This window comes from Cydia amplana, chromosome 18 (genome assembly GCF_948474715.1).
Source record: "Cydia amplana chromosome 18, ilCydAmpl1.1, whole genome shotgun sequence".
In the NCBI taxonomy this organism is placed as follows: Eukaryota; Metazoa; Arthropoda; class Insecta; order Lepidoptera; family Tortricidae; genus Cydia; species Cydia amplana.
The window spans coordinates 180,910-202,481 of record NC_086086.1 but is presented as its reverse complement, the minus strand read 5'-3'; the positions used below and the strand labels follow the sequence as shown (position 1 = coordinate 202,481).

The following is a 21,572-nucleotide window of genomic DNA, read 5'->3' as shown; positions in this document are numbered from 1 at the left end:
TTAATAAAATGTAATTCTAATATAATTTTACATATTATTTGATGGAACGTTAATACGTAAATAAATAAAGAAAATCGACAAAAGTTGTCACGAAGGTAGTCCTCTTCCGTCACACGAATCTTTTATAGTAGGTATTTTACTTCTGTTCATTTCTATTTCAGACACAGAAAGGGTAGGTATCTGCATATGATTGGCGACAGTATTTCGAAGCGAGTCTTTTTCTAACTATGTTAATTAAAGAGGGACGGGTAGTTTATCTCGCCGCGAGATACTGTCGCGCCAATCATGTGCAGACAGGTAAATACTTAATAGCAGCAACACTGCAGGCATGACTAAATTGTGCTATATAATATATAGGACAATTTAGTATTAGTCAATTTAGTCCAAAGAGTAGTATAATATTATTTTCACCTCAGCAGCTCGAACAAGGGTACTTTGATTCTTAAAAACAGTGAGCAAAATGCGATTTTGCTCACTGAGTGAGACAAAATGACATTCAAGTGACCTTTATAGTCAAATGTCATTTCAACATGCGGGGTCTAATAAAACTTCGAAATACTTGGGTTCTATTATCTCTGTCCCTTTCACACTGTTAGCAAAAAGAAACAGACAAAAAAAAGTTAAAACGACATTCAACAGTATATTCACGGTTTATAATAGACCCCCGAAAAACTTCAGACCGCATCGTTCCAAACCACGTACGAGTATGAATTCTTAATAATTAATAAATAAAAATAAAGTTTAAGATTTGATAAAAACTGATAAAATACTATATTTTAGGTATTTTATTGTACAATTAAAATAACGAACTCAAAAAATACACAGATCATCACGCAAAATTAATTATTTTACTTTTAAGAATTTCTACCATAGTTGACAAATGGTACGTATCCGCAATTCGGACCGTATCTTACAAAGATTTTTTTTACAAAAAAAAGTTTGAAGTGTCAGTTAATGTTTGTTATTTCTATATTATTTTAATGGAATTTATTATTACGTTTTGTTTTTGTGTTCCATTGCGGTAATTAAACTTAATTGTTTGTATATCTTAAGAAAACATGAGTGCAGGTATTAAGTGATGAACAAGGATTACATTTTTCAAGTTGTCTAATAGGTATGTTCTCACTGTGCTGAGGTGAAAAATGTTGTGTACTACACGAGATCAAAGTTATTTACATCTCGTGCGCTTTTGAGTCCCTTACTACGCTCAAGATTCTAAATTAGATTCACTCGCTACGCTCGTGAATCTATTATAGAATCTTTCGCTTGCACGGGACTCAAAATAAGCACTCGAAGAAATATCAAACTTTGATCACTTGTTGTACAAATAACTATACAGTGTGTGGCCTATAACGCGGGCAAAAAATTAAAACGTAGATTCTACTCCTCAAACTAAACAATGTTTGTTCAGCGACTTTTAAAAATAACTTGTGATTTGTATTTTAAAACACTTTAAAATTTAATCGAAGACGCAATGTATTACGAAATTGATTATGCCTTTACGGTGACAAGACTGACGGGCAATGTCAATTAGACGGAATTTAAAGTACATTGAAAATATTATTTAGTTTGTTTGAAAAAGGGACAATTTTAAGACTACATAATTTCAAAAAGTTGTTGAACAAAAGTTTTATTGTTTGAGGAGTAGAATCTACGTTTTAATTTTTCGCCCGCGTTATAGGCCACACACTGTATACTACTCTTTGGACTAAATTGACTAATACTAAGAAACATCTTAGTTATTTCGTCGAGACATTATTGCCTGCCATCAACATAAATATTTCTCATCGTTAAACTTAATCAAATTTATTCACAGAAATGAATTCATAAATGAAGGTATTTTAATATAAATGATGTTTGCTATTTACATAGTTATTTTCCGCTCGAGAACATTTCGTTATTATGTCACGCTTATTGGAGGCAAAAGGAGGCCAATTCGAATTTACAAAATTTCTCAATAACCACAATCGCCTTTAAATTTAAATTACATACTTAAACTAGACCGTTTCTTCACTTTTTATTAGTAGTTGGTTAAGCCAGAGCAATTTTATTTATGTTACCTATTCATTATATGTATATCAAAGACGGTACCAATTAAATACACGATTAAACGAAATCAGCTCGGTAACTATATATTGAATAATTACATAATAATGATGTTGGATTTAAATCATAAATAACTTTATTTCGTGATAAACTTAAACTTAGTACCTACATATACAATAATTGAATACATAGAATTGTGTTCACAGGTAGGTACTAAATCATAAAATATAAATAAATCTCAGATGTATTCTTAAAGTTCGAGCAGGCCTCCCAATCCGCCGAGGATACGCGATACGCCCTAGCCGCGAGGCGTGAAATTTTAATCACGTGTGTAGGATGATATATTATTGTGACGGGATGTTGGCGCCACCATGACACGTACGTCATATGGACAAAAACAGACTGCATAACAATAGGCGATGCTGAAATATGACGCGACGACGCGAGTGACGCCGAGAGCGACATCTAGGTCGTAATGTGTGTTAGATAGCTATGTGAAACAATCGAGCAAAATTGTTTTTTCTGCGAGTCATGATATAAATATTAAAATAATGATAAATAATCTTACGTATGGAACAAATAGGGTGAACGGGACGGATACAAAAAACTCTGGTCTCGTGTAACTTTGTAACATGCAACTGTTGCCTGAGCAGTCCCCACAATGTGCCAGGCTAAGCTGCGTGAGACACCCTGTTGAGGACAATGCTACTTTTGGTCACTACCTATGGAGATTTGTCCACTAAAGTAAAGCTTAGATTACCTTAGAGAGCAATAAAATAAAATAATAAAGCTGAGAGTATCACATCACATCTCATCAGAGATGAATTAACAATTTGGTAGGTTCCGCGGTTCCTGGAAATATGTGTGTAACTATTTATTACGACTCATCATGTATTTACGCCCTCTCGCCCGAATACGCGATGCCGCAGGGAGTGAACAATTTACCTCGCGTGAAATAATGTTATTGTTGTACGCGCCGGTTATAGTAATAATTTACCTGGGAACTACCGCGAGCATATTAAAATATAAATATTAATTAAACCACATATTCGACGTACAACAGTCTTAGAGCTTGTCTAGTTCTTCCTTAAGGCTGAGTAATAGAATATGGGGCCGATTCTCTGTTTAAAATCGAGTTTTATTGACACGACTCGCACTCATTGGTGCTTTATGTTATGATTTATGATAAGTACGAATCGGAGTAAAATTTTCACGTAACAATAAATGCGATTGTATCATATTAATTTGAAAACTATAACATATTTTAGAAGCAGAATACCGCTCCCATACCTTAATTCATTCGCTATTAAGCTACAGTCGTAGCACTACGTTAAGGGTACAGAGGCCGGGAAATAGGGAATTGCCACATATAAATCATCAATCAAAATAAGGACAACCGTCTGTCGTGTCCTGACACATCTGTCATATTGTACGTTGTTGTACATATTCAATAATGCATGCTCCATCTTAGCTGAAGCATATATAGTAACGGCACCAGTCATGGGACATTTAAGAGGAAATTTGGAGTATTTGTGATATTTCCCTGATACATGTAAAAGTTCTACCGCTTAGCTTGTTAAAAGATGAATATCCTATCCTTCTTTCATGTTTCAGGCGTGTTGTATCAAAGATACTGCAGTTAGTTTCCACATAATTAATAAATTAAAAGTATGTTTTTTTTCTCCAGTCATGGACACCAAAGCTCCAGTAATGGAACCCCGGTAATGGACGTGGATCCAGTAATGGGCCCCCTATAATGGGCATACCCTATCAGTATAAGATATTGGAATAGGGAATAAGTTTTTGGCAAAAAACTAGTTATTAGTCATTTTTGTCACCCGATTGCATTGTCATCCGATTTGCATACGTATCCAAAATTTCAACTCAAATGCCATTTCCAAGATTTGAACCACACTAACTAATACAGGGTGGATTTTCTTTTTGGGTCAGTGAGGGCAGCTACCAGATTCCGTGCTGCTACGAGAAAACGGTCTTAGAAGACCTTCCCTCGATTTCAAATTAATGAAGATTGGCTTTTACAGATTTTGGAAAAAACATACAGGGTGCGAGGAAAAGGTAATTTTTGACAAACTTTTTTTTTGATGCCAATCGATCCCATTCCTATTGAGGATCAAAAGCTTGTATGGAACTAAAAAAAAATCCGGCTAGAAAAGCCACAAATCGAGGAAAACTTTTCCCATACAATTTGTATGAAAATGAAAACTTATATTTTTCACATGCTATTTTTGTATGCCAATCGATTCCATTCCTATCCAGTATCAATAGTTTTTTTGGGGTCAAAATTAAATTTCACATTTTCTCCATAGTAAATGTACCTATGGAATTTTTTTTTATTAATTTGTGGCTTTTTAGTACATTATCGTAAGTTGACTCGGAGGAATAATCATATGGAGTGGTGACACGCACTAATTTCTATGTGAAAAATTCTGCCGTTTTCGGCGCGGGGGGCGAGGAACGCACACAAATAATGTAAACACTAATGCATTTTTTGCATGCGTCGCTACACACGCACACAACAAAATTATCAAACACTAGCATAAACTATATTCACACAAATACAAGAACAAACACAGACAACCCTGTCCGTGAACGACATGATGTCAGTTCTAAGTAAACGTAGAAGTGCGAGGGCCTTGTCGATAATATTGTCGATATTTTATTGACTGAATTTTAACTGTCTGTTTTAGTCAATTATAACCATCAAAAACATTACATGTAATAATAAAAAGGTGCAAATCTCGCAACGCTTCTACTACAAAAAAGTTTTGAGATGTAATGCTAATGTGAAAACAAGTCGGTTATTTTAATCAGTGCTAGGGGGTGTTAAAACCGTATCAATAAGATATCTTTAATTTGTAATACGTATAATGACTTTGCCATCGCACGGCCGCATAATGACATAAGGATCATCGACACCTATTAAAAATAATTCTAATTGAACATAACGCTAGCACTAGTTGCAGTTTGAGCATTACACATATTTACGAGTACGGTACGAGTAAAGCATTATGTGCGATTGCCAAGTCATTATATGTATTACAAATTAAAGATATCTTATTGATACGGTTTTAACACCCCCTGGCACTGATTAAAATAACCGACTTGGTTTCACGTTACATCTCAGAACTTTTTGTAATAAAAGCGTTGCGAGACTTGCACCTTTTTACATGTAATGTTTTTGATGGGATCTCATCTCTTTTTGTAGACAGTCCTTCTTTTCGGGTACTCATACCCATACTATGTATACACATATCATAACTAAACACATCTTTATTCATACTCACATCGTACATACATCGTGGTGTACTTACCTTTACCTACTATTTGTAGGAACTGCAACAGTAACTTTGTAATAGCATATATTTATATGGAATTACAAACTTACTTATGCAGTTCTTAGATCTTTAAAACGTGACTGATATTGCAATATTTTTAGGTTTTCGATGGCTTGATAAGCTGAAAACTACTTATGTTTAAAATTTATTGCATCTTTTGGAAATCTAAAAAAATAAATCAAAATAACAATATATTTATAATGTTCATATAGATTTTATCGATATTGGTTTTTATGGTGTCCCATCGCTAACTATGGTAGAGTGATACCAGAGTAATAAATTAAAAATGCCTATTTATGGAAAATGACGGCAGTAAATACCTTAAAATAAATAAAATACAATACAAATATTGGACATGTCAAATAAAAAATATACGATAGAAACTAAGAGAAAAATGAATTTTCAAACAGTAGTAGGGTAGGTGCGTTAGTTTTCGACCAGCTCTAGTTTTCGTCCACTTGACGAAATTGAATATAAATGTACATTGCTGCACAAATTTGGACTTAATGCAATCCTTAATGTCGAGACAATATATCTATCTACATAAAAAATGTATTTGGCAAGTAGCAAATTAAATATCAAATATGTTATTTGCTAATCTGTCATGTGGACGAAAACTAGAGACTAGAGCATGGACGGAAACTAGCACAATGACCCTATATCGGTAATATCACGTTATTTATGATTTATACTATTTATTTCATTGAATGGATTATGTTGATATAAAAATAAGGTGTTATATAAAAATAATGTGTTATATAAATTATATAATAATAAGCAACGCAAATTAGAAGTTAGGTATACCTAATGAATATTTAGAAAGTCTTCTTTAAATATTACCCTAAATTAGATCTAGTACCATAAAGTGGTATCACTTTCAGATTGACAATGTTTTTTAGTTTTTTCCTAAATTAGTGCACTATTTGATAATATTTACATGTAATAGTACTTACATATGAAAAGAAACGTGTTCTTTAAGTACGCTAGATGTGTCCGATCGGTTTTTACAGGAGAAAACGCTACAATTCGGCATTTTCTGCTCCTAACATTCCGCTTAGACTGACGTTTGCTGAATGGCGTATGACGTATGGCAACTAGTTTTATATAACCTCCTTGACCGGCGGCCGCCGACTATTGGCAGAGGGGAACGCCTGTTAATGGCGGTTCCTATTGGTTTATTATTCCGAGTAAGTTGACCTCAAAGAAACTATTGATACTAGATAAGAATGGAATCAATTGGCATAGAAAAATAGCATGTGAAAAATAAAAGTTTTGATTTTCATACAAATTGTATGGGAAAAGTTTTCCTCGATTTGTGGCTTTTCTAGCCGGAATTTTTTTTTAGTTCCATACAAGCTTTTGATCCTCAATAGGAATAGGATCGATTGGCATCAAAAAAAAATTGTCAAAAATTACCTTTTTCTCGCACCCTGTATGTTTTTTCCAAAATCTGTAAAAGCCAATCTTCATTAATTTGAAATCGAGGGAAGGTTTTCTAAGACCGTTTTCTCGTCGCAGCACGGGATCTGGTAGCTGCCCTCACTAACCCAAAAAGAAAATCCACCCTGTATACAAACTAACAGGGCAAGTTAAATAAAATTTTGTAAAAACGATATTAATTTATCCGAAGTCCGAGAAGACCTCCTGACATAGTTCGTACGAGTAACTATACATTATACTTCTGTATTGTTTAAACATGAAATTACGCCATGGCAAGCATCATTATGTAAATTATCCCATCATAGGAGGTATGCAGTTTTACAGCTCCTATAATGGGATTGGGCAAAATACCTCTATTTTTTATACATCTCTAGAGTCACAACATAATGTGTTGTATACCTTATCTCATGGTAAATGCAATTAACAAAACACATTCTAGTTTACACCAAGTAATAATTAATTACAATTTAATATATGAACTCACCTCTCTTAGCGAAGTTGTTAAGAATTCTTACTGGTTATTTTTTCCAGTGACACGACAACTTTTGGGTTGGCGCCAATTTCTTAAAAATTAACCGAAATTAATAAAAAGTAAAACTTAAACAGCTCTATGACTCTTATTTATGGTAAAATATTGCCAGTGTTTATAAACTACTTTTACATACTTATTTTAGAGGATTTGTGGTTTTATGTCCCATTACCGGTTCCACGTCCATTATAGGGTCCATTACGTTAGTCAGTAAAATCAAAAGTTTGAACAATTTTCTTCACAAGTAGCAAAGTTAGCAAGTTGCAAACAGAAAATATGGAGCATTGCTTAAGTATGAAGCCAGAAAACTAGCAAGTTTCTTTCCGAACTAGTAAACATGAGGTACAGTCGAGTTCACAAGCCACTTTACAACTTTACAAGCCGACGTTCCTAAAATATATTTACACGCGTCTAAGGCACTGACAATAAGGTCGTGTAAATATATTTTCGGTCGTGTAAAGATGTTTGTGGTCTTGACTGTACATGAAAATTCCTGTAGGGACCTATTCCATATGCCGTTGTAGAACTGACACCCAACAGTTCGTAAATATTTTACTCGCAGAACTGACAGTTGGTTGCTTTATACCAAATCTACCAACTTTTCCACATAAAAGATGCTGGAATAACCGTGTGTTCCAAAACCGCACACTCAGGTAAGTCTAAAGTAGGTACCGTAAAATGGGGTGAGTAGGGTCAAAACTGAAATTCAAACCTCGATAATATTTTAGTTTTACATATGAAAACTGAATGGTGTATATAATAAGTGTTCCGGACGTTTGTATTTTAGTTTTTATTTTATTTTGGGTAGTTCCATTTTATAACTTTGACGATAAAGAGGAAAACCCACCTCACCCCGTAGTGCCTCGTATTTGGGGTGAGAGGGGTTTTCATACAAAGGTGATTTTGGAAGATTGTTGGATCGTGTTTTTTTTATTATGCGTATTACTATCCGGATCCAGAATGCTCTACGCTGTGCTGCTGCCCTGCATAAAGTGTTAGTGTCCAAGCTAATGTCCAGGAACACGAAACTTCGACTATATAAAACGGTCATAAGGCCAATTCTTATGTACGGATGCGAAGCCTGGACACTAACACAAAAAGAGGAGCGCGCGCTGCTGGCAGCTGAGCGGAAGATCTACCGCAGATATTGGGACCCACGTGTCGAGAGGACGGAACTTGGAGACTCCGTAAGAACCAGGAGATTGAAGATCTGGTGTCCGAGCCGAACATCATTGGAGAATCGAAAGCCGCTAGACTCCGATGGCTCGGGCACGTAGTACGGATGGGGGAAGATCGCGCAGTCTGGAGGGCGTACTCTGGAGTACCAAGTGGCGGAAGGCCGTCTGGACGCCCTAGGTACCGCTGGAGAGACGAAGTGCAGAAAGACCTTAGCGAACTCGGCGCCGTCGACTGGACAGAAACGGCTTTGGACAGAGTAGCGTGGCGGTCTTTGGTGTCGGAGGCCATCAAGATCCACTTCGGGTCGTTGCGCCACAGCAGTAAGTAAGTATTACTATAGCTCCATTTTAAATTGGAATACATTATTTTTGTAGCAGTATCCTTAAAATCCCTTCTCAAACCTTCTCTCCCCATTCATAACCCACCTCTCCCCGCGAAACCTACTCACCCCGTTTTACGGTATTGAATCAGATATTGCTGTCAGTTCTTTATCTGGGGGCACGGTAGTGCCCCCGCCAAGACTAGCAAAGCGAAGCGCAAGGGCACTACCTACCTTTTTTCGAAGCGCTTCGTCGTTTTTTTGAACCCTCATAACTTGGGTTTGGGTTATACCAGATAAACAAAATTCTCGGGATATGATGTCAATAGTGGACTTATTAAACATAAAAAAATTCAATTGCATAGCTCTTATACTTAAGATTTTTTTCATATCTAAAAAACCCCAATTTCTTCACTGACTCACTCACTGTTGATCATCAAAACCTCTAGGGTACTTCCTGAAGTCCTAGGAAGCTGAAATTTGGTATGTAAGAAAGTATTAGTAAACAAACAACAAAATAATTCAAAAACTTGAAATTTTTTGCCCCTAAGGGGGGGAAAAGGGGGGTGGAATTTTGTATGGGAAATCAATAACCGCTGAACCGATTTAGTTCAAATTTGGTATGTAGATAGTTTTTGTAATGGGGAATGGCATAGAATAGTTTTCAACCCCAAAATCACCCCGTAAGGGTGAAAAGGGGGTGGAAAAGGGCGTTAGGAGAAAAAGAGGGTTGAAGTTTGTATGGGGAATCAGTAAAAAGCAGATGTATAAAAGATGCCCCGAGGTACGTATTTCAGGATTTTTAATAGTACCTTAAATCACACGCGCAACCCTTTAAATTAGGGGATGGAAGCAACTTACAAAAAGAAGTGAAATCCCACCTAAAACATTTTCATGTAAAATGTTGCCAAGACGAAACCATAAGGCTCGCACTGACAAAAAGTTATCAGATCTCTTGTAGAGCCAAGCTTCTAACTCTACAAGCCCTAACTTCACAAACTCTACACCTTAGTCAAAATATGTGGCTTGGCCGTTTCGTTACTCCAAGAACTATTGTATTATAAAAAATAATGAATAGTGAATACATTTTTCACCTTACGTCCATGTGACAGTAGCAAACGGTCAAGCCACATATTTTGACTAAGGTGTAGAGTTTGTGAAGTTAGGGCTTGTAGAGTTAGAAGCTTGGCTCTACAAGAGATCTGATAACTTTTTGTCAGTGCGAGCCTTATGGTTTCGTCTTGGCAACATTTTACATGAAAATGTTTTTGGTGGGTATAAATTTACTGGATTCCTTTCTTTAGTTATAAGTAACTATGTAAAATAACACATATGTATAAACTCGCCGTCATTAGAACTTGCGAACTATGTAAACAAACCGCCATATTGAAATTGTCTCTGAATGATGAATTTAATAGTGATGGGCAAGACTCTTACTTAATACTTTACTAATGTCAAACCATATCGAGTAATAACATACCAAAATTAAAAAACAAGTAGTTACTTATTTTTAATTTGTTTAATCACGATCAGAAGACAAATTGGTACTTAAGAATGATGTATTGATGTATTTTACAACCGCGGCGGTAGGTACAGAGCGTGAGTTGGGTAGTGTGTAACGGGTTTATATCACAAACTTTAGTCACAACACTACCTATCATAGACAATTGTAGAATTTAAAAGAAACAAAAACGTCATTCCATCAGGTCCTAATAACCTAACTTATGAAACCATTTTAAACTTTTAATTAAATATCCAAGATACAGTTAGGTATATATTTATGTATTTTACGGAACGGACCGTTTCAATAGTGTATATGTGTATAGAATTGTGTTTGATGGGGTAGTGTGAAAATTCAAGGAGATACAGTCACAAAACAAAGTTACATTGTTTGTTTACATAGTTCGCAAGTTCTAATGACGGCAACTTTATATACTATATCCTGATATATGTGTATCCTGACTGTATGTATCCGTATACTCTCTATCCAGAACGCATCATGAACAAATTACTGTATTTTTTTTGTGACAAACACTTTTATTGCTAACTCTACTTCTTCTCATTTGCATATATATTAAGTAGGTAGGTATTTACTTCTCGAGACCTTTCTTAAGCCTAAACTCGACGTGTTTGTGTTTTTCCATCGAGGAGCTCGCGATTTGAAATAGTACCTAAACTGTTTTTAGATTTTAAATATTTGTACCTATATTATACGTACAAGTTAGGTACCTACAAAAGAATATAAAAATAAAAATAAAAATTGTTTCCATTAACAATAACCAGAACAAAATAACGATATAATTGAAACTCGTATTAACATTAATGTATGTTAGTGGATGATGAAAAGTCAATTTAATTATTAGAAAACTGTGTATTTTCAATAAAAACTTATATTTATTACAGAGCGATGTTAACAGTGGGAGTTGTTGAGAAAGAAGAGAGTGAGTGAGTCGATGAATGGATACAGGTTTAAAACCATTCAGTCTTAAATATGGTTGCGTTCAGAAACATAATCCCGGGGGATGGTTTGACCATTATACATTTTTTTTCTTAAGTTAAGTAGTCCTGGGACTAATGCTAATGCTGAATTACAGATAAACAAAGTAAAAAATGCTTTTATAAAAATAATAAAAGGTAAGTTACAGTATCATTTACCTGGTAGGTTATAGTTAGTTACATTTACCTTATAAGTACATGAGATCAAATTTCACATAGAGATCCGGTTTTGAATTATTAGATATTCATTAAAAAATAACATTTGTTAAAGTTTTAAGCATAACTACATTTGACTAACAAAATTAAACTTTGAAGACTATTTTCTTAAACATTACAAGCTAGGTACATTTTTTTAAAATGCAGATTACAAAGTTTCAAATAATTAACACATACATTTAAATTTAACAGAAAGATAGAAACATTATTAAGCTATCATTAACATTGATAGATTTACATTTCAATGGGCAAAACACTTATTTTATTTATAGCCCTACTATATGTTGCCATTAGGCATTTTCAAGTCCACCACCCTTGCTTTTTGGTCAGCGCCATAATGAATCTTTATGATTCTTCCTACCGGCCACTGCAATGGACTGCATCTAGTGTCTCTAAGAAGCACTAAGTTATTAAGTTCAACATTTGGTTGTATGTGATGCCATTTAGGACGGTTGTTTAACAAACTTAAATATTGCTTGTGCCAAGCTCTCCAGAAGTGTTGATGTGTTTGGGTGCAACGGCGCCACAAACGCAACCTGTTTTGAGGTATAGATGTTATGTCTGGCTCAGGGATGGCATTTATTTGCCTGTGAATTAAAAAGTGACCCGGGGTCAGGTATGTAAAATCTGTGGGGTCCCTAGATATTTGGGTTATGGGTCTTGAGTTAAGAATCCCTTCTGTGGTTGCTATTATAGTATTAAATTCCTCATAATTGAATAGACTATTACCTATGACCCGCTTAAAATGTTTTTTTGAGCTCTTCACGGCTGCCTCCCAGAGGCCTCCAAATGTAGGTGAATAGCTGGGAATATATTTAAAATCTATATTTTTTGACACTGCATAGTCTATGACAGAATCTTGATGCTCTTTCGAGCTTAAATTTGAAAGCTCTTTAAGAGAATTGTCAGCTCCTATAAACGTTTTAGCGTTGTCACAAAAGATTTTGGATGGATAACCACGCCTGGCTGTAAACCTTTTTAGTGCAGCAATGAAGGCTGGGGTGGTCATGTCCGAGACTAGTTCTAAATGGATAGCTTTAGTGGCAAAGCACACAAATACACAGACATAACCTTTTGTGACAATGCTTCTTCGCAGTGAAGACTGTTTGATGCTGAAAGGCCCACAGTAATCTATACCAATAACATCAAATACTTTGGCCTCATTTACTCTATCAAAGGGCAAAGACCCCATCAGCTGTGAGGCAGCTTGAGCTTTAAATCTATAGCAAGTGATACATTTTCCTATTATTTTAGAAACTTCTTTATTGCAGTTAATAATCCAGTATGTCTGAGCTAGACTGCTAATTGTATCTTTTAAACCACCATGTAATAATGACTTGTGCTCATATTGGATTATTAAACTGGTCACAAAACATTTTTTGGGCAAAATTATTGGATGCTTTTGTGCATATGGGATATTTGCATTTTGCAATCTTCCTGTCACTCTTAATACATTGTTTGCATCTAAAAATGGAACTAAACTTTTTAAATTACTCTTAATTGGTAACTTGTTCTTTATACAGTGTATTTCTTGTTTAAAATACTCATGTTGCAAGAGTGATACAATTTTGTATTTAGATTGCTGGATTTCATTTACAGTGAGATTACCATTAACTTTATTGTTAGAATTTTTACAATTATTATAGAATCTTAAAATCCAAGCAACTACTCTTTGTAATTTTATCCATGATGAGTATTTTTTAAATAACTCTGGTTCATTTGGTGTAGCAATCAAACAGGCTAGATGGCTGCTGACAGTCTCACTGGTGTTTTCTGAGCTGTTGGTGACTGTGAATGGCTGGGGATGGTACTTAGGATCCAGAAAGTCACTTGGGCCATGCCACCACAAGTCATTTTTTTCGAGGTCAAGCGCACTACAGCCTCTAGACAAAACATCAGCCGGGTTGGTTGTGCCACCAATATGGCTCCAAATACAATCACTAGTTACATTATTTATTATTTGTATTCTGTTTTTGACATAAACAGGTAACGATTCTTTTTTTGACTTGATCCAGCACAAAGTAACCTTTGAGTCAGATAGTAAGTATTTAGCAGTTATTTTTACATTTGCTAAAATTTGTTTTACCTTATCAAATAATTTTGCTAGCAACACTGCTGCATTCAATTCTAATTTTGGAATTGTAAGCTCATTTTTGATCGGGGCTATTTTTGACTTGCTGCATAGCAGGTTCATTGTAGCCTTTCCATTTTGAAAGGTTCGTACATATATGCATGCCCCATAAGATTTGAACGAGGCATCACAAAACCCTATGATTTCTACTTGATCCTTGGTAGGCATTACATGCCTTTGTATTTGTATATTTGGCATCTCCAATATTTCTTTGTGAAATTTAATCCATTTATTTAAGGATGCCTCTGGTATTGGAGAGGTCGAGTCTAAATTTTGCCTCCAAAGATCCTGTAGAAATTGTTTTGCCCTAACAACTATAGGCCCCGCCAGCCCTAAGGGATCAAAAAAGGACCCAATGAAACTAAGGATTGAGCGTTTGTCCCAATGTTGTATGTCTTTGTTGGGATAACTAATTTTGAAAACATCTTGATTGGGATTGAATACCATGCCTAAGGCTTTTAGATCAGTTTTCATAGAGAGTTGGTGATCATCAGCGTAGCAAGTTTCGGGAGAGATACCAGTTAGCAGTTTGGGATCATTGGCTGCCCACTTGTGCAGATGGAAATCTGCATGAGCCAGCAAGTTAGTAAATTGATCTCTTACCTCCAATGCATCCTTGATGGAGTCTGCTCCGAAGAGGGCATCATCCACGTACATTGCAGTGCGGACCACCTCTGCTGCTTTAGGAAGCTCTGCCTCATACCTTGCCGCCAGCTCCTCTAAGCACCTTGTCGCCAGGAAACTCGAACTTTTTTGTCCGTAGGTCACGGTCTGTAATTGAATGATAATTAGTTCATTGTTGTTATTGCGCCATAAGATATTTTGCAAGTGATGAAACTTGGGGTCTATTCTTATGGCTCTGTACATATTTTGGATGTCAGCCATCATTACATATTTGTGAACTCTGAATGATATCAATATATCAAACAGGTCTTTTTGAACTTTAGGGCCATTTAGTAACACATCATTAAGACTGTTGCATTCTTTGCCTGCCTTAGTATTTCCGTTGAACACTACTCTAACTTTATTTGTTTTCCTGTCCTCTCTAATGACCGGTAAATGTTGCATGAAATATAATTGTTGCTTATTAGAGTTTGTTAAGGGCAGCACCTTAGCATGACCAAGCTCTATGTATTTATTTATAAATTCTTTGTACCTCTCGTGCAAAGTTTGGTCCTTTTTGAATCGTTTTTCTATACAATTAAGGGTTTTGACTGCAATTGGAAAGGTATTGCCAAGATTGAGTAGATCCATGGGCTGAGCAAGGGGAAGAGACACCTGAAACTTGTTATCAATTAATTGTACCGAGCGTTGAAACTCGGCCTCACAGGAGTCCTGCTTTGCTGTAACCTCCGATTTCATTTCAGGAACAATTTCTGTTTCCCAAAACTTTGTTAGGAGGTGCTCAATATTATTATTGGCCTCATGGGTGGCCACATGCAATGAAACATGATGGCAGGTTGTTGCTCCATTATGACATGGAGTGTCGCCAGATATTACTGTACCAAATTCTGTACCGATGAGGTAAAGTTCAGTATTTGAGATTTTGGTTTTGCTGGGCAATAATATTTTGCAAAATATGCTGGCAGAAAACAAGAATGAAATATCACCTGGAATTGACCATTCATTGTCTGCTAGTACAACAGAATTTGGTATTGTGAATTTACTTGTATCTATTTTGTTTTCTGGCAATTGTGTGGTGATTTTGTCCACCAGTGAACATGTTACTTGCAAGCTGTAATCTGAATGCAGCGACTCAAATTTGGCATTTACAGCTTTTGATGTTTGATTAGATTGACACTGTAGAGCTGAAATGTTGAGGTTTTTATTTATTGGCTGCAAATTCAATGCTTTGGCAAGATTATTTGTTATGAAAGAAACTTGGCTGCCACAATCAATCAAACCTCTAGCTGTAATATATGACTTTCCATCTGGCCCTAGTACTTTGACCTTAACGGTGGGCAATAGATCAGTAACGTCAGCATTTGTCGAGTTTGCATGGCAACTGGTAACTTTTGGCTCAGATTCAATATGCAACAATGTGTTGTGAGCTTTACTTTGACATGTGGAGCATTTGAAATGAAATTTACATTTATTTTTGTGCATACCTAAACATATGTTACACAATTTGTGTTTGGTAGCAAGCTCCTGTCTTTCATTGGGTGATTGTGCTGCAAAAATTGGGCAACAAAACAATTTGTGTGATGTTGCTTTGCAACATAAGCATGAAGGTACTGATATATTGGCCACATTACACACTTTAGCACTTTTAGTTTGATATGTATGCGACTTACCTTCGCTTTGTTGGCTTTCTTCAAAGCTGCTGGCTCTTCTCTCCACGAATGACAAGAAGTCTTCGAGATTTGGCATCTTGTCACTGTCCCTTTCCTGATGATAGGCTCTGCATGAAAACTGATCCACCTTTTTTAAGACAATAGTTAGTACAATTAAGTCCCATTGCTCTATTGGCTGACCTAGGGCTTTAAGGGCGCCTAGATGCTGACGCGTGTTGGCTACAAGGTCCCGCAGGTTGGTTGCAGAACCTTTCACAATGGGTGTGCTATCTATTATAGCTTGGATATGATTGTTTATTACCAGAAACTTATTGTCATACCGCAATTTAATTAGCTCTCTGGCTTTTACATATGATTCAGTGGTTAATGGAAGACCTTCAATTAACGCTAATGCTTCACCTTTCAGGTATTTTTTCAAGTAATATAGTTTTTGCACTTGTTTTAACTTTTCACTGGAGTCTATTATCGCGTCGAAGAGCTCGATGAAGGCGACATATTTCGTGTAATCCTTCCCGTCGTACGTAGGGATGTCTATCTCCGGCAACCGCACTCCACCATGATGACTCGTTACGTCCGTGGCCTCCGCTATTGTTTTCGACGTTGACGACGACGTATTGGTTGTGGGCGCTTTTGAGGTTATTTTCCGTAATCGTGAGATGACTTTTATGGTACGCTCCTCGTGCTCATCTTCGTCTTCAAAGTCTTCAGATGAATCCTTTTCTGTTAATATGGCTAGTTCCAGCGTCAAGTCATTGTATTTTTTAAAGTTTGCTTCAGTTTGTTCTAATCTTATTATTGCTGATTCTTGATCCAAAGGATTGTCCGGTCCGTTTAAAAGTTTCTCTATTTTAGTTGTAAATCCTTTACACCACGCGATTTGCGCATTCAGCTTCCTTATTTCGTTGGATTTTTTCATTTTGATGTTCAATTGTAAACAAGTTGAAGAATGAAGTCTAATGTCAATTATGACATTGACAGCGGATGTCAGATTCGAATGACGTTTCACGAAGTTTGAGTGAACGGTCCGATCTTCGCTCCAAAATTGTCATTCCGCGTCTTTTCGGTTTGTCCTTGAATTCATCAAAATGGCTAACGTTGGAAGTTGAATTCCGAGAAATGGGCTTGGTCGCGTCGAAACTTGATTTTGCTCAATTTAATGCTGCGGCTTCGAAATATCACTGAAAATCTTCTCGTTTGCTGCGAGGCGCGACTTGGCGTTAATATTTCGGCGATATCTTTGCACAATGAGAGATTTTAAGTCCGACCGGCACTTCACACGAGGCGACAACTTTCTTGAAATATCGTAACTTTTGCACGAACTACACTTGTTTCGGCACCATTTATGTTAGTGGATGATGAAAAGTCAATTTAATTATTAGAAAACTGTGTATTTTCAATAAAAACTTATATTTATTACAGAGCGATGTTAACAGTGGGAGTTGTTGAGAAAGAAGAGAGTGAGTGAGTCGATGAATGGATACAGGTTTAAAACCATTCAGTCTTAAATATGGTTGCGTTCAGAAACAATGTATCTCGGCCAAATAAATGGGATGGAGCACGATTTAATTCCAAATATTTCACTCGAGATATTTACGGCGCGTATAATAATTTATTGCCATTCGAATCTTGGATCATTATTTGTTACTTATTTGAGCAACATGGGGACAATGATGGATCTGTCTGTATACATATTTATGAACTGAATTTTTATGAGTCGTCTAGGGATCGGACGATCGAGTGCAAATGACATAAGGATCAGGACTAATAGAGTAGAAAATCGTGTTATATTTTGTATGCAGTCGATGATATAGTCGTAGATAAAATATCTCTCACAAATTATTTTATCTTTATGGCGATTTTCATTTTTAAAAAGTGGGTACCTATCCCAAATTTATGTTTTTGATGGTATTCGAATTTTACGAGAAGCCTTTGTTTGTATGTTTGCGTGGGTGCATCAAGGTGACGTCACACAGCCGTCTGACTGGATTTATTTGTGTTACGATTACGACTTGCGATTGCGACATGCATTTTCGTTCACCGTTGCAGAGGGGATATAGCTTGAGTAGTAGAGCATTCGACTGCAGATCGAATGGTCCCCGGTTCAAACCCGGGTGTCCCCTGATGATTATGTTAGACACAATAAACCTTTTTTTCCAGAACGAGTAAATTCACATAAAATTTTTTCAATCATTAAATTTATTACAATACTTACTTGTTATGTAGTTACGTCAACTGCTTGTCATCTCTTATGACCTTTATAACAGCTACCTACCTACACTATCTTCAAACATTTTGTTTAAGCCCTTTTTGCTGGAATTAAAAAATAAATGTATTACAATATAATTACTCGGGCAGGTGGCGGTGCCTACGCCCGGAGGCAGATATGTACGAAGAGCAAAGAATTCGCTTTACTACAGTAATGAGAGAATAACATTTTGGGGCAAACATGTCCGGCCCGGAGGCACACAAACAAATGGCGTCCAACCATAATACTCGTAACAATAGAGCGAACGAGTACCTACTCGGAAATGTTGCCACTGACGTGGTATAAAAATAAAATAAATAAATAGAATTCTTTTATTTCAGACAAAGTCCATATTAGCAACAAAATTACACAGAAATACACTTACAATTAATTATTAAGACTACTATTTACACTTAACACTAAAATACCCCCTTATCATACACAAATTAAAAAAAACCCTGCTGGATATTGCTTAATTCAGGTCACTTACATACATATTACATTATTTTCACACTAGCTCTTGCAACTTTGTCTGTGAGGGTTGATGATGATTATTGAGTGATATATATCGTTCAAAATCATCATTTAAACGTCAATTCTACTAGTCAACATGAGGAAACAATTCAAAATTAGCATCAACTTATTTCGCCACTATTGTGGATAAACTGCTACTTTCCAATCAGTTTTTTTGCAGAATAAGAGCCTTTACGAGCTGGTGTGGTGAAAATGAACAATTTCCCTGAGGTTTTCTTTATTACTGCCCGTGGTGTTGTAAGCTACACTTACTCGTAGCTACAAAGTAGGTTTTGCTGTAGAGCGGACAGCAAATTGTTGTTTTATGGACTTGGGTTACGTGTTTCCATTACTTATCTGCTACCTGGGGCATATTATTTAAATTTTTCCACTTTTTTCGGATACCTACAAACTTTTCTAATTCTAATTTTCTGATTCAGAATCACGAGTTCTTTCGATCCTAATATAAGAAAAAAGTGTCAGTCGATAATACATATATGTTACACAATTAATGAAGGCGGCAAAAATATCTGAGACGATCTTATTTGTAGAGCGTGTCACATATTTTTGCAGTCTTCTACATATTATTATTGCAGGTGACCAATCTTTAATCACAACACACCAAGTAGTCACCAACGCAATACCAACACATTACAGATCAAACCTGAATTAACGTAATAAATATTTTTCGATCAAAATCAATATTTAAAGGTCAATTGTACCAGCCAACTTGAGGTAACCACTTGACATTTTGCATTGTGGATAAAATGCTACTTAGTTTTCTCATCAGTTTATCAAGAATAAACTGAACAGAGTGTTTACAAGAGGTGTGAAAGATAATATACGTTGTGTTACCATGCTTAGTGGTTTTCTGCAAAGGAACCATTAGGAAAATATTTACTCACTCTTGAAGTAGGTAATTTAAGTAAGGCGACGTTCGTTGAGAGCTTAGCTAAGCGCAGTGTTAATATTGTACAAGGGTATACCTACTCTCAAGGGAAAGGAGCTTCTTATCCTGGAATTATTTTTGCTTAAACTGTAATTCTGATGGACGTTTTTAAAACTTCCTACTGTCGTTCCCAATCCGCATTGCGCCAACGTTGGGATTATATTTCTAAGCAAATATTAATGAATGAGATGACTAATAATTTTGTTTCCTCTAGCCCAGAGACCTATAAAAAGGACTCCCATTTTATTATATTTTGAATCTTTATTTTGACTTAATCTTGTCTTGGCAAGTATACGACGACTGGGCAATTACATTAAGTTCTCTCGATAGAAAATAATGCCTCAAAAATGAGCACCTGGCCTTAAACCCTTAAACAAGACGTAAGTACCTATTTAAAGGAACTCTTACACGTGGCTTAAGGGAGTTTGAAAGCACTTCGCTAAGCGCAATGTAAATATTGAACAAGGGCCGGTATCCCGGGAGACTGCTGCTGGCAGTAAGTGGTATTAACGTACTCAGGATGGGTAATCGTAGCACTTGCACTATAAAATGAAACTAGTATAGATTGACGCTGATTTATTATTCACCAAGTTGTTGGTACAAAAATCAGAAGCAAAAAGAGAGCTTCGTCCCCGGTTACGACCCCTTTTATTAACATTCACAAACCCCCTCCACGAGTTGAATCTGGTAGCTAATATACATACTTTTAAAATAGATTCTAATACAATCAATTACGTATAAGCTCCATATATCATGTAATATTTAATAACAATCAAAACATTTAATTTTATAATATTAAATTAACTAAAAGGTATAATTGGATTATTACAATTAATATGACAGAAATCTCAGTGGCGCCATCTACACGACGCTGTAGTGACGCAATAGGCTGGTAGTTCCGATACCTCGCAGTAGATGGCGCTTTCGTAGTAGGTCTTCAATGGTTTGGCTCTCGTAGGTCTTATTATGCTGGTTTGGTTGTTGGCAAGGTGGATGACGGTAACACTCGGCCGTCCTGCCATGGCCGTGGTCCACCACGGCCTGCTGGTGGAGCCCTCGAGTTGTTGGTAGATGTGGTTGGACCGCCGGTCGATTCAGGAACCTGGAATATATAAAGAACCAGCCAAGTATATTGTTATATTATATCACCTGATGTTAGATACCTATATTGACAGCTTCACACAGATGATAAACGTACATTAAATTGTATGATGATGAGCAAGTTTTATTTTAATTTACACTATCTACTTGGTACACAGATATCTTACATATTTTTCTTAGACTCCAATTCAAACAACTACTAGGTATTGCGTTTAACACACAGATTAGGGGGAAAAGTTTAAAAAAATAACGCATTTCAGGGCTTTGGAGACATGTCACACAGTTAAGTATCACACAGTAGGCATTCGATGTGTTTATTGAATCCTTATTTAGTACCATATGCATGCTAATAGCGTCTATTAAACACACAGGTTGTGCCATAGGTACTTACAGGAGCTTCACACAGATATATCACACAGTTTTTACTACACAGTTAGTATTAGACACATAGTCCTTATTGCATCACACAGTAATTAGCTATCACACAGTACCTCTCGGTATAGTAAACAAAGTATCACACAGATTAGAGGAAATAGGTACTGCGTTTAATTTCCACACAGCGGATTTATTACGACCGTTACTTGTATGCTTCTATCCTGCCATTAATTGTATCTTACCTTATTTTTATGAACTGTCTTGTCACGTGCTTATAATATCTACCCTTTTGTCACAATAAAATAATGTTGTCAATGTATTTGTGAGATAGATTTATCATTTGTTTATGTTGTATAGCAGAAGTACCCTCTCAGTTTACGCTT

The 21,572-nt window shown here is 36.1% G+C and overlaps 2 protein-coding genes and 1 non-coding gene across 3 annotated transcripts in view; 1 reads left to right on the top strand and 2 right to left on the bottom strand.

Moving 5' to 3' along the window:
• Nucleotides 1–21,572, bottom strand: part of LOC134656290 (ankyrin repeat domain-containing protein 29-like) — a 61,329-nt gene that overhangs the window by 16,955 nt on the left and 22,802 nt on the right. The window lies entirely within an intron of this gene.
• Nucleotides 13,243–17,414, bottom strand: LOC134656270 (uncharacterized). The gene is made up of 2 exons (XM_063511789.1): nucleotides 16,007–17,414; nucleotides 13,243–14,483 (listed from the first exon to the last, which is right to left on the bottom strand). Exons 1-2 carry the CDS (start codon nucleotides 16,920–16,922, stop codon nucleotides 14,410–14,412), a joined length of 990 nt encoding a protein of 329 aa, XP_063367859.1. The 5' UTR covers nucleotides 16,923–17,414; the 3' UTR covers nucleotides 13,243–14,409.
• On the top strand, nucleotides 18,054–18,126 carry Trnac-gca (transfer RNA cysteine (anticodon GCA)). The gene has a single exon. It is a non-coding gene; the product is annotated as a tRNA-Cys (tRNA).

Excerpts from the sequence above, each read along its gene's own strand:
- LOC134656270 (XM_063511789.1), bottom strand. The coding sequence starts at position 16,922 with ATGAAAAAATCCAACGAAATAAGGAAGCTGAATGCGCAAATCGCGTGG. Across the intron at positions 14,484-16,006 it reads AGAAAGCCAACAAAGCGAAG|ACCGTGACCTACGGACAAAA; the intron begins GTAAGTCGCATA and ends ATTCAATTACAG.